The sequence below is a fragment of the Serinus canaria genome, chromosome 1A (genome assembly GCF_022539315.1).
Source record: "Serinus canaria isolate serCan28SL12 chromosome 1A, serCan2020, whole genome shotgun sequence".
Taxonomy (NCBI): Eukaryota; Metazoa; Chordata; class Aves; order Passeriformes; family Fringillidae; genus Serinus; species Serinus canaria.
This window is the reverse complement of record NC_066314.1, coordinates 52,271,299-52,285,282: the sequence shown is the minus strand read 5'-3', so window position 1 is coordinate 52,285,282 and position 13,984 is coordinate 52,271,299. Positions and strand designations below refer to the sequence as shown.

The window sequence follows — 13,984 nt, the reverse complement described above, 5'->3', positions numbered from 1 at the left end:
GCTTTGTGATTAGGGGAGAAGCCAAATGAATGTGGATGTAATATGGGTATTCAGCCTCTAAGAGGTGTCTTGAAATTTGCTCTCTCAAGTGCAACAGGTTTTACACCTAACAATGGCAATAACTGATTTCTTCACTCAAACTTGGGCGTATAGAAGAACCTTGAGTCTTGACATAAGCTGCCATTGTGCGGGTGAGATTCAAAGGTAGAAATTGATGCAGCTGCAGGGCACTCTATCTGAAGGATTGGTAGATCAGGAGTTGATGGACACATCTGTTTTAACTTGCTGACCTCTGAGGTACAGAGGAAGGATTCTGATTGAAGGAGCCTTTTGTCTTTGTCTTTACTCTTCAAAATGACCCTGTCTTAAATGTTCTGTCAAAAAGCACTCACAAGCATAATATCTTAATTTTGCTGTACTGGATTTTATGTCTTCTCAGCAGCTTTCCCAGATGAATTATTTAGGCTTGAATTGAATCCACAAGGACAGAGTGAGAGCTTGTGCACCTTGTGTTCTGACATTTCAAATATTTGCATGAAGTCTTGGAGTTAAGTGTGTAGCTAAATACTTTTTTGGAGTGGGTGAGAAGCTTTAATGGTGTCTCAGTATTACATTACACTTACTGCTGTCACTGACATGTTTTATGAAAAATCCTTTTTTTAGGATTTTTCCTCTTTTGAGAAACTGAGAGGCTTCAGGAACAAATTGTAAACAATTCTTATCTGCTGCTGTGGAATGCAACAGGGGGAATCTGTGATTGGCCTCATTAAGTTGTTTCTAATTACGGGCCAATCACAGTTCACCTGTCCGGCCGGTCTCAGTCTGAGAGAAGACCTTTGTTATTCATTCCTTTTCTATTCTTAGCTTAGCCTTCTAGTGAAATCCTTTCTTCTGTTCTTTTAGTATAGTTTTAATATAATATCTATAATATAATAATAAATCAAGCCTTCTGAAACATAGAGTCAACTTTCTCGTCTCTTCCCTCATCCTGAAACCCTTGTAGACAAAACCACAACTGCATTTCTTGTTCAAACTTTTTAATCATCTTTCCTCCGCCTCTTTTTTGTACACTTTGTTACTGACACTTTGTCTATGGGCCAGCAAAGACTGGGCAGAGTACTCCAGGTTCCAGAGGTTTAGGTTTCCTTCGTTTGTTTCCAAATACCGAATTAAATATGCTTTAATTGAAAAGAAAGGATGGATCAAGTGTAGTTCCAAAGTGCAAGTGCCTATAGAATAACCATAATGAGAGAAATTAATAGGTCTATTGGTGCTTCTCTGTGCTGTCCAGTTTGCAGCGATTATTCCAAATCTCTCTTGCTTTACTGCTTAGGCTTGTTCTCACTACATTGTTTTTTTTTTTGTAAACTTGCTAAAATGTTCATGTGCAAACATAAAGGTTGCATTCTCTTGGTTAATTGCTCATCATTCAATGCTCACCTGTTTTTGATTGGTGTGTTGCTGAACTTCTGTGGTCTAGTTGTAAGAGAGAGGAAGAGGATTATTTGCCTGTTGTTGAGAGAGGAGGGTAATGATTTTCCTAACATCCTCAAGGCTCTAATTGATGTTGGTAACCTCTGGTGGTTGGGTAGATGTCCAAGGCCTTTATGTGAAATTGTGAGCTTGGGTCAAGGAAGGTAAGAAGGCCCAAGAAAGTGCTATGGAAAGTTACTTTTGTTTTCCAGTCACTTGCATGATGTAGCAAGTTGCATGTTAGATGTAGAAATTGATATTTTTATTTTTTTGGAAGCTATTAATCATGCTTGATCATTTAGATTGGAAGATTTAAAATGTTAAGAGAACTGTCTGGTATTAATACTGTTTTCTTTGTCTGATGAGTAATATTTCACTAAAAGCGTTCTTCAGGGTGCTAACAGGCCTGACTTCAGGGTGGAACTAGGCCCGACTGCTATTTGAAGTGTTTAATAAAAAATAAAGACTTGTAGTTAGACCATGTCTATCTTTTGCTTAACTGTACCAGAGAAACAAATACCTTGTTAAAGGTGTTTTGGAAGCTGCCAGAACACGAAAACTCATAGCTTTTGTAGCAAGGATTGATAGTACTTTGATTTATAGTACTTGTCTTCTGGGCAAGATGATGCCATGGGGGTTCTGGTTTGGAACAGTCAGAGCAGTCAAAAGCTTGTAACCTAGATCTGCTTGGGAAGAATCTTGGTAATGAGGTATGTGTAAAACACAAGGCAATCTCTCTCATTTTTTACCCTGTTAAGTGCCATGTGTGAGGTGGTTGACTCACATCCTACAGCTAAAAGCTTGCTCTGCACCAGCAGTAATTGTGAAACTTTTTGCTGGAGTCACTTACTGAAGCTTTTTCTGTTGCGGAGGATAGGAAGAGGAGGGCATGGTTGTAGCCTCATTATCTTGAGGCTGGGTTTAACCAGACCCCTGGAGTTTTGAACAGTTTTGCAGGTATTACATCCTCAGCAGCTGCTGTGCATGTAACAAACACAAAATCTTGTCTTTGCTTACAGAATCGGGCCACTTTCAGGTTTGACCCTGCAGATGAAGACAAAAGAAAGGTGAGTAAAATAGGCTGTTATGCTGCATACCTCAATGTAGAAGTTAAAAGAGTAAAGGCAGTCTCTCAACTTAGCTGCCATTGTAAAAGGGTGCAAGCAGTGAGTATGAAGTTATATTTTAATTGTTGCTTCTTCAGTCCAATAAACATGACAACTACACATTTTTTTCTCTGAAAGAGAAATGCCCCTAGCAAAGCCCCCAGTGTTGAATGAAAGTAGTTACAGAAAAGCCTAGAAATTATTCTGCTAGGTACAGATTTGAGATGATGTGGAGGAATAAATGTAAAGATACTCTTCTATATCTACTGAGGTAAAATTTTGCCATAGATTTTTCAATTTTCTCTCTTCTCAGCAAGTAACAGATGTAGTTCTTGTCTACGTGAGATGCTTAAAGAACACTAGGGATTAAGATGAAGGGATAAGTAGAGAAGAAAGCTATTAAGCTGTAAGGAAGACAAGGTTGCAGAAGCCTGTTATTCCAAAAGTGCAGTATCAGTGAGATGTGGTACATGCATGTCAGGTGTCAAAGCTGGGAAATGTGAATTGAGCTGTCCAGGTGTGATAGGGCTTAGCACATCCCTTGGGATCCATTCACAGCCTTGCATTTAAAGCTTGGACATGGAATTTTTTATTTTTTCCTGTTATTTTTAGGATGTTAGATGTAATAACAAGGCCCTTCCTTTCTATTGTGTAATTAGCTTTGAGGCTGATTTGCATGTTTATTCAGAAAACGTTCATTAGTGAATGAGGCTGTATCATTGTGCTATTTCTGGAATAAACTCAAAGCTTGAAATCAGAATTGCAAGGTTCCTACAAGGATAGCTTGTCTGAAATTGGGCACACATTGTTTAATTCCATGATCTTATGCTAAATCTAAATATTTTAAGGTGTTTTTTTTTTTTTCTGGTAGAAATGGATGGGATGATAAGACTGTCAGTCTTTTGCATTGGCAAACCCATCAGTTGTTTGTACTGCAATCTTCAGTTGCAATTCCTTGTTACACAGAGGACTCTAAGACCTCTTAGCTTTGCTTTATCTATGGCTTTACTGGAAGCTGACACTCAGTGATGTGGTGATGGACTGTGTGTGTCTCTTCTGATCTGAAGAAGAACTCAGCTGGGATCTGGACGTGGTGCTTACCTCTGTTCCCTCACCATCCCTCCCATCCCTTTTTACACTGTGCTTGAGTGAATCTCTGCTCTGAAAAATGGATTGCCAGCTGCAGAACACAGAAAAGGACAAGAGAGCAGAGGCGAAATTGGCAAAAGCCAAATAAAGACAATGAGTTTGGAGAGGTGAATGTAAGTTACACAGTATAAGGATTTTTATTTTTTTAAGCAACCCATACACACCAGTGACATGCTGAAAATACAAAAGATAGAAAGGCCAAAACTATGGCTTGACTAGAAGCTGGTTAATCGGACTGAGTAAATTGTTCTGCAGTGATATATGACTATCAAAGCATGCTTTTAGGCTATAACCTAACTAAATCAGCAGTGAGTTTGTGATACTGAATTCGAGGAGAAAGTAGGTTGTGTTCTCTAGAAGACAGGAAGAGAGGTAATGCTGTCAAGTTTGTCTGTCTGAACATAGCCACAGAACTGTAATACATCACAGGGTGATAAAACCACAAGATTGTAATGTGAGCTGTCCTTGTATTTCTCCTGGTTGTTTCATGATGTATGTGTCTGCCTTGGCTTATCTGTCATGAGTGTTCTGGATATAAATCAGATGGCAATCTATGTTGTACTGTAAGATCCACTCAGATACCAGGCACATCAAGTCAGTATCAATCCTTCTGAACTTGTTATATACTAAAAAAAAAAAAAGAATTTATGGAAGCCTGTTTTCAGTTTCTGTATGTAAACAGTATAGAAATTGCCAACCAGAAGTAAATGTGTTTTGGAATAGCAACTGAAATAAAGGCAGTGGTGTTGTTTTTGAAGAGTTTAATGAGCACTTAAAAATCTACAATATTTGTCTCAAGCAGTCAAGAAGTTTTTGACAGTTCTGCTGGGAAAAGTTGAGTGTCTAGAACTGCAACACTTCACAGCACCATGCCATGGTTGAGACAAACTGTTGGTCTGTTCTGGAGTCCACTCCAGAAAAGTGGTATCTATTAACTTGACCAGTCACCTTGGAAAGAGTTGTCAGGTATAGTGTCTCGCTCTCTCTGGCAGAGCAGGTGCTTCAGCTCAAGCTCCCATGCTAATACAATAAAGAAATGGTTTTTTGGACCACTTAATCTGTATTTAATAGCTTTGCTCTCCATTATTTATACTTTGTTGGGGCCAAATGCTGCTTCTGAAGTAGCAACACATTTGTGCTGTTTACAGACTTCAGATAGTAAGAAAATTACAGTACTGTTTGTGCCCTGGAAATGTCTCTCAGCACTGATTGCCTGGTTGATCATAGTATTCCACAGCTGGAAGTTCCCACAGCACCATTTGCTGTGATATAACAGATGAAGTAAATCTGTCCAAGATGGCAAGTAGGGCTTTTTAATTTGGATGAAGGCACTGAGTTTGCAAGAGGAAGGGGGAAAAAAGGGAAACAGTAGCCCAATGTAAGAATATGACTTACAAGCCATATTCTTACTTGACATGACTGAACTATTTCCTCTTTAGCTCCATACCTTTCTGTCTGCTTCACCTCTTGTAGTACTTGCAGCATCAGGTTTCTGCTGTATTAGGTTCAGCTTACTGTGTTGGTTCTCTTAATGGAAATCTTGAGAATTTGAGACCAGTGTTCTTGAGTTATTGTCTAGGTTCAGTTTGAACATGATAGATCTGAAATTCAGTGGGAAGATGCCCGAAACAGTCTTGCATTGCTGAGTGTTTCCAAGGTGTTGAAATAGCTGGTGGTAAATCATATCAAATGTATGCAGGACTTTCTCTACCAGCTAAATTCATCGTGAGGGGTGATTCTCAAAGTCTCTGTACAGTACCATATTTTAAGGAGTGAAGTATGTTGATGGAGCAAGATGCCGTCACACTCTAAATCTTAGAGAACCTCATTCTTAAGTTAGTGCTGTTGATGCTGTAATGCTTCAGTAAGCTTTTATAGTCTATTAGTGAGTGTCCTGTAACAATATTAAGCTCAGGTTCTCCTGTGGGCACACTGTGTGGTATCTTAGTCACTGCTGTTACTGTTCTGACTTCTCCAAGACCCCTTTAAGGGAGTACCAATCTGTAAGAGGAAAAAAAGTACTAAGTATATTGCATTAATACTGAGCATTTGTTCTAATTCCCTCTAGTCCTGCCCATTCCCATCCAGCATTTTTCAGCTTTTACTGAAACCTCTTAAGGTTCCTGAAACCCATCTCTCCTTTTAACATCGTTCTTTCACTATGGGATTACAGAAGATAAAAGGGTTCTCCCTCTCCCTGTCCAATGAGGGGCTACTGTGAGTGCAGCTACACAGGATTTAACCTTTCTGTGACTCTGAAGCAAGTGTTCAATCCACCAGTTCTGACAACAGGGGTTGCTCAGTGTGTTCCTCACCTCACTTGCAAAACTGTTCTGCTCTCATGTGTTCAAACCTTCAGCTTGGAGCTGTGCCATGTCAGAGCTAGCAGGCTCCTGCCAAGCAGCTAACTTCCTGCTGTCAGTGTGGGCTCAACAATGAAGTGCTCAAAATAAAGCAGGCTGAATCCTCAAGGAATGCAAGTATACACCTTCCCATGCACATCTGTCCACAAAGACTAGGCAAAAATTTGGCACAGTCCTCTCAGGGGAGGTTATCTAATTGTCCTGTTACTCAGCACAGTTGATGATACTTGTCGTATAAATGTTGTCTTGACTTTCAGAGAAATGAAAGTTGTAACTAACATTTCAAATATTCTTGGGCTTGCTTTCTGACTGCCAGCATGCTTAGCTCTGAAACCTAATAGACATTTAAACACAGAATCTGAAGAGTTATGCTCTCCTTTCCATCTCCTCCCCTCACCCCAGCCTAATCAACCTGTGAACAAAGATAGTGGAAGATAATGGAAGCATTCGGCCCAGAGTCACACAGCAGGTCTGTGGCTGAGCAAGGGAGAAAACAGAGATCTCTTGTGTCTCAGGTGAGGTCTTTTTCTACTGGGCTGTATTGCTTCTTAGCATCAAAACTTTACGCTGTCAGGATAAAGGACCAAAATAGGTTAATAGTTTATTTGTCAAAACAAGATGACAAATGGATTTTTCTGGCCTTCCTGTTTTGATACAAGATTTAATACTACAGCCTAGACAAAAGGAATGGTGTGCATTTTTCTGTGTTAATACTAGCACAGAAGCTGAGAAATCTTGAATTTCAGCGAAATGAATGGATTTTACAATAAAAAACATTAAAACTAGAAACTGCCTTGAGTCTTAGAAAAAGTATATGAAAAACATTGCTTGCTGTAACATGATTGATGAAAGTCAAAATGTTATCTCGATGTTGACAGGATAGAACACCAAACAAAGAAATTTTAAAATCTTGCAGCAACCTAAAGGGCAGCAAACAAAGGCCCTGAAACTGGAACAATCATCATATGTGTTGTAAAGGGGGAAGTACCTTCCTGTCTGAATTTTCACTTGCTTTCATTTCCAACCACATAAATGAAATCTGTGCCCCTTAGTTTTTGCCATGCTAATGGCCTACAGGGTGGTAGAAAGAGCACCACCTAAAGAAAATGAAAAGCATAATAATGTTGTTGTGGTCACATCTCTTCCTGTTTCTCGTCTCTCTGTGCATCATTTCCCTTGTGCCATCAAGGCTAAAACAGAAAATGTGCTAATGACATTTGGTTTTAATTGTCTCCGAGGCAATTTCCTAATAGGGTGAATCTTTCCATGGATAGCTCTGCAATTATAATCAGATACTCTAGCTTTTCCTAAGCTGCTGATGGCTCTTGGGATCAGCCAATAGTGGTTCACTGTCACAGATACCCTAAGTGATTGCTGCTTCCTCTAAAATCACTCTTGATGTCTTACTGGGTCTTAACTCCAGAGAACTTTAGCAGTTAAGTTGTAATCAGGTTGCTAAGTCTCTAAAAAAAAAAAAAGTTATATTTAATATCTATCTTTAGTACAACTACTCAGAGTTAAGACTCTTCTGGTGCTGCATTTCACTATGATTTGAAGCCAAGAGATGATTTTATATGTTTTTAATTAAATTGCATGTCATTTACTGTAGGGAGGGAAGGTTAGACTTCCACCTCTCACAGCAAGTTCACCAGGAGGTTGATGCCCTTTGGCACCCCTCCTGCAGTGGTTTTGACATTTTCCAGTGACACTTTCATAACCGCAGGTGGGTGAAACCTAAAGTCAGAATTTGACAGATAAGTGTTCATAATTTGGATAAATTGTTACAGACCACCTTGTAGCAGCTGTTACCAACAAGGAAGACAATAACTGCTAAGTCTGGTTGAAAAGTGCTTAAATACAGTATAAACTAGCATTTTTCTGAAATTCTGTGAACTGTCTGTTCAGTCTATTTAGACTTCAGCTAGGCCTTTGACATTGTCTCCCACAGCATACTCCTGAAAAAGCTGGCATCCCATAGCTTGGACAGGAGCACTCTTTGCTGGATTAGGAACTGGCTGGATGGCTGGGCCCAGAGAGTGATGGTGAATGGTGCTGCATCCAGCCGGCGGCCAGTCACCGGTGGTGTCCCTCAGAGGTCTGTGCTGGGGCCAGTTCTATTTGATATTTTTATAGATAACATGGATGAGGGCATTGTGTCTCTCATTAGCAAATTTACAGATGACACTAAGCTGGGGGCTTGTTTTGATCTATTGGAAGGAAGGAGGGCTCTGCAGAGAGACTTAGATTGGTTGGATGGATGGGCAGAGTCCAACAGGATGAAGTTTAATAAGTCTAAGTGCCGGGTTCTACATTTTGGCCACAAAAATCCCCTACAATGTTACAAGCTGGGAGCAGTGTGGCTGGACAGTGCTCAGATGGAAAGGGACCTGGGGGTGCTGGTTGACAGCCGGTTGAATATGAGCCAGCAGTGTGCCTTGGTGGCCAAAGGGCAATGGCATCCTGGCCTGTATTAGGAATTGTGTGGCCAGCAGGAGCAGGAAGGTCATCCTTCCCCTGTACTTGGCACTGGTGAGACCGCATCTTGAGTACCGTGTCCAGTTCTGGGCCCCTCAGCTTAGGAAGGAGGTTGAGACATTTGAGCACGTCCAGAGGAGGCAACAAGGCTGGTGAGGGGCTTGGAACACAAGCCCTATGAGGAATGTTTGAAGGAAATGAGGTTGTTTAACCTGGAGAAGAGGAGGCTTAGAGGTGACCTTGTTGCTCTCTACAACTTCCTGAAGGGAGATTGTTCCACCAGACAGCAATTGGCAGAACAAGAGGACACAGTCTCAAGCTACGTCAGGGAAGGTATAGATTGGATATTAGGAAAAGTTTTTCACCAAAAGAATAATAAAGTACTGGGATGCTCTTCCCAGGGAGGTGGTAGAATCACCATCCCTGGATGTGTTTAAAGAAAGACTGGACATGGCACTTGGTGCTATCGTCTAGTTGAGGTGTTAGGGCATAGGTTGGACTTGATGATCTTAGAGGTCTCTTCCAACCTCATTATTCTGTGATTATGTGATTCCTCAAAACCAAACAGACTCCACACTTCAGCTTGCAAAGCAGAGGTAATTGTATGGAAAACTCTCAGCAATGGAAAGTGAACTCTTGTAAGAAGTTGAGCTGTGACTAGGTAATTTGACTGTGGATCTAGACCGGTCATTTTTTGTTTTGGGCATTTTTAAAAACACTCCAAAGCTGCCACCTTCAGAAACATTTAGTGCAGGTCTACCATGCTTAAATCAGGGACTTGTGCAGTTCTGTGTGAGCAGCACTAGGTTAATGGTGAAGAACTCTGTACTTCAGTGTCTTTTTCCAGCCACAGTAAGTACCTATTTGCCTGTACAGGTGGTCACATGTGGGGTTTTTAGTGCTGTCGTGTCTCTAATAAAAGATTCTGATAAAAGATTTCTCATGTTGCATATGTGATAAGAGGCGCGGCTCATTCCTTGTTTTCAGGCTCTTACTGGATTGTCTAGTCAGGGCTGTGGAAATGCAGTCAAGATCTTGGTTGTCTGGGTGGTGCTTTTGGATGGTCTTAACCTTAGGACAAGCTTCCTAGAAGTCATATTGTGAGTTTCTACTGTTTGACTTCATTTACACATTTTTGTTGTTAAGTTAAAAGAAAACAAGTTTAAGTCCTGGGTTGTTTGCTCTCATATTCTTCTGGAGTGTCTGTTCTAGGTATGCTTTAGATTTAATGTTTGTTCTTGATTTTGTTCATTATTTTATTTTGACTTTAGGTGTAAGTCATCACAGTATTAATACTGGCTTACATGTTCCAAGTGGAACCTTTGTTTTGAACTTTGTGTCTGGGTCATGGGCTTCTCTGCTCCTAACCTTTTCATTGTGGTGTTGATAGTCAAAGTGGAATTCCAGAGACCATTCACCAAGAACCATTTTATACTTTACTAGTATTCCTATGCTTTTTGTAATGATTTTTTGACACAGACTGCCTGAGATCACAATATGAATTTTGGGTCCTAAGTAGACTTCTGCACTAGAGCTCTTCCACTCAGTGGCTGCTCTGGCTTCTTCAGTAACTTATTCATGTTGATGGTCAAGACACCAAGCTGGGGAGGAGAGGAGCATAGAGAAACTGTGTCCTAGGAGGTACAGTGCAGTTTCTGTTGTATTGGGAATTTCTTTGTTACTATACTTCTGATGCTAGTACCCATGAGTAGTAGTGTTGAGCGTAAGGCATAAAAACCCACACAGTCCTCTCACATCAAGAAATCTCTTATGGCCTCTCTTTTCTCCCCTTTGATTGATTGGTTGTCCATTTCTGTCTTATAAAAGGTAATGCTTCTGTAATTCAGATGTTACAGTTCTGACCTGCAGATTATTGGAGTGTTGTATTTTCCCATGCTGCATTTATGTGATGATTTACCCCTGCAGTCCTGTTGGTATAAGGAATCTGTGAACTATTTTGACATCATGAACAATTTGTATTGATAAAGCAGCAGCTTTGCTGCTTTGGTAGAACTGCTGCAGTCTGCCTTCAAGGAAAACTGCATTATGTTTATGTGTCAAAGGTGTTATTTCTGAGAGTCGTACTTAAAATGGGAGAAGTCTGTCAATTAGGTTGAAGAGGCCACATAAATTAAAGCTGCTACCAAACATGGAATACTAATCCTTGTGTGTTAAGTGGCAGTTATTTTGGTTTCTTTTTCTCCCAGCCTTCTGACAACAACCTTGACTTAAAATTCTCCAGGTGCTGTAGGTGTGACTGTTGTACTTGGACATATTTTTGCTTTCACTTTTCTCTAGCTTTGTTATTCTTCTGGAGTTTTTAGTCCTGATACTGTAACTGGCAGTGGTGGGTAGCAGCTGCCATTTTGGCTTAATGCTTCTGCAGATGTTGATGTATTTGGATTGTGTCCATGAGGAAAGCTGCTTTTGGTGCTTTCTGGAGGCCTTTGGTAACAGTACGTATTTTGAAGTGCTAATATGGAATACCTAGTTTCTCAAGTCAGATAAAACCTCAGAAATTATATGGAAGCTTAGCAAATGAGTTTCTTATTGCCACCAATATTTTGACACTAAAACTGTTCCCCTTTTCTTTGTTGTGTTTGCCTAGAAACTGTGCGAAGGAATTCTAAACATCCTTGAAAAAGACACAAAAACTTCATGTCAAGTTGCCTGCCTGGAGGCCCTCCGGATTCTCTCCCGGGACAAGAAGGTTTTAGTGCCTGTAACCACAAAGAGGAACATGCAGATCCTTATGAAGCTAGCAAAGCTGGACACTGTGGAAGATCCATTGGAGAGAGTATCTGAATTTCCTGTGATAGTAGAAGCCTTAAAATGCCTCTGTAACATAATTTTTAATAGTTCAGTTGCACAGAAGCTCAGTTTGGAACTGAATCTTGCAGCAATGCTCTGCAATCTTCTGCAGAAATGTAAGGACCGGCAGCTTGTTGATGACATTAAATGCTTTGATTTGCGTCTCCTCTTCCTCTTGTCGCTTCTGCACACAGATATTAGAGCACAGTTGCGTCAGGAGCTACAAGGGGTGCAGGTTTTGACTCAGGCTTTGGAGAGTTCTCTGAGTGTAAGATGGACAGAAGAGTATAAGGCAGCAGAAGATCGTGACAGGCTTCCTCTTTCTTTGCAAGAGACAGATTGTGCCATTGAGGCACTAAAGGCTCTATTTAATGTAACACTTGACAGTTGGAATGTCCACAGCAAGGTAAGGCTTAGCTGAAGTGCTTTTTTCAATCGATTTTGTTTAGCCTGCAAGAACCAGCAGGTAGATACACAGCAGGCAGTTGTTGTTTCTGCTACAACTTGGGCAGAAAATCTTATCCATACATTTTCTGTGTATTGGGAGATCTGCTTGGCTTGCCTAATGCAAATTTAAACTGTATGTTTTTGGATACAAAAATGCAAAAAATATTATTTCATAAAAGTCTTAGATTTCCAAAAGAAAATAAATGTTGTTCACTACTAATTAGCTGGCTAGGAAAAAATTCTAAGTGTACCAGATGGCTGCATCTTTGGAGCCTATGGCAATAGGGCAATAGATGGAGCTGAGAGAACTCTCTAGGTTTTCTCTGTTGCGTGATAAGTACATCAATTCTTATTTTTAACAAATAACTCTGATGAAAGAGTGCTACTGTTGTTAAAATCTTTGTCCCATCCTCCCAACACCAGCTTTGGACTTCAACATTGTCTTTTTAGATGAGATCAAGTACAAGAACAAAATACACTCTCATTGTTATGTCTTATGAATAAGGTTTATCTTGGTTTGTTTTGTTATTATGTCATATCTTTTTTTTTCCTCAGATATATATGCTTCCTATATGTTGCATCCTTAAACTTATAAACAGAAATTACAAGGGTAACTTTTCTGAATAATCTGAGTCTGTGCTAAAGCAGGAGAATTATATAGGGAATCTTTCGTTTTAGTACACATCATAGTCTCTAAAACAGTGTTATTTACTTTCCATTAGACATGGTAAATATGCAGCATATAAAGCTGATCAAAATTCTGCATTAGTTAAAACTTGCAAATAATTACTCTTTTTAGTGCATTGGACTAAACAGCAAATCAGATATTGATTATAACTTTAAGACTTGAACAAAGTTGGAAGTTTGTATTCTTTGCTTTAATGTCTCAAGAATATACTAAATAAGAAATCCTGAAATTTAAGATAACCTTGTGGAGGGGTCAGAGAAGCCAATATTTGAGTTTCAAGGAAATATAAAGAAAGTGAGGTTTCTTTCTTCTGATTATATTCCTGACTTAGACCCTTATTAAAAATATCTTTAACTTTGTCAAAGTTCCTTGTATAGATGAGTCATTGTTCTGGAGGGAAAAAAGCATGTAACACAGTTATATGGAAAGTTTGAAAAAGAAACTGTATTACTTGTTCACCTCTTGAGAGATAAACTCCTGATATCTGGAAGTTGATTTACTCTTAAAAAATAGAATCTGGAGAGATATAAAGCCCAGTTCACTGTCTTTTCCTCCTTAATATCCCGAGCATGCATGTAGCCCCCCCCACTTTTTTTTTGGTTTTTTTTGAGAGTTTAAGACATCCCAATGCAGGAGAAGCTTATGTGCATTTTGAGATAAAGCTTAGATAATAACTCTTTACTAGAAATTCCTAAAAGCAGAGAACTTTTAAATTATCTTTTTAGCGTCTTTCAGCTGTTAGCCAGATATGTTACGTGACATTCTGCTTAGTGAATATTCCAGTGGTAATTTTAATGGTCTGGTAGAAGAGTGAAAGGCATGTGAATGAAGTGGGCTGAAGACACAGAATTTGAAGAAATTCCAAACAGCGGAACACATGGGAAATAAAAGGAGAGCAGAGAGGTCGGGAATGTGGGTGAAAGCTAAGCAAGATCTATCCTAATGTGGAGACAACCATTTGAAACACCAGTATTTAATGACTGGAGATGGTTTCAAAGTAGCAAAGCCAGACAAGAGCTGCAGATGGTACAGCTGGCAGATTTTGATGCTGATCCTTCAAAAGATGCATTGGGTGCTTTGTGCCAGGTCAGACACTCTAGAACGTAGGACAGATGCCAAGAAGAGCTGTTGAAAAGGGTGAGGACAGTGAAACAGAATTAAATGGTTGCAGTTACTGGTGTACTATTGTGTGGCTGCTGTCTGGTGGGAGACTGGGAGGGGGGGATTGCTTGGAGAGAGGAAAAGGTAGGGCAAGTAAGGTTTCTGAGAAGTTATTAATGGAATGGAGGAAAGGTATCAAAGGAATTAGAAAAAATAGACTAGGTGGAGGAAGTGAAACTTGGCAGCAAAAGGCCTGGATGAGGAGAAGACAAATTAAGTGAAGAACTTGCATAATCTAAATGGATGAAGAGGTGACCTGGTGTAAATACAGGAAGTAAGAGAGTGGTGTGTTAGGAAAAGTGGTATGGAAT

At 39.8% G+C, this 13,984-nt stretch overlaps 1 protein-coding gene across 5 annotated transcripts in view; it reads left to right on the top strand.

Moving 5' to 3' along the window:
- Positions 1-13,984, top strand: part of RIC8B (RIC8 guanine nucleotide exchange factor B) — a 34,598-nt gene that overhangs the window by 1,285 nt on the left and 19,329 nt on the right. For 2 of the 5 annotated variants that reach the window (XM_050987281.1, XM_030237973.2), the window contains 3 exons: positions 2,493-2,540; positions 6,494-6,606; positions 11,175-11,783. In XM_050987281.1, coding sequence (XP_050843238.1) covers positions 6,529-6,606; positions 11,175-11,783 — 687 coding nt within the window. In that variant the 5' untranslated portion in view covers positions 2,493-2,540; positions 6,494-6,528. The remainder of the gene's footprint in view (positions 1-2,492; positions 2,541-6,493; positions 6,607-11,174; positions 11,784-13,984) is intronic. The other 3 variants (XM_030237971.2, XM_030237974.2, XM_030237972.2) reach the window with 2 other exon arrangements.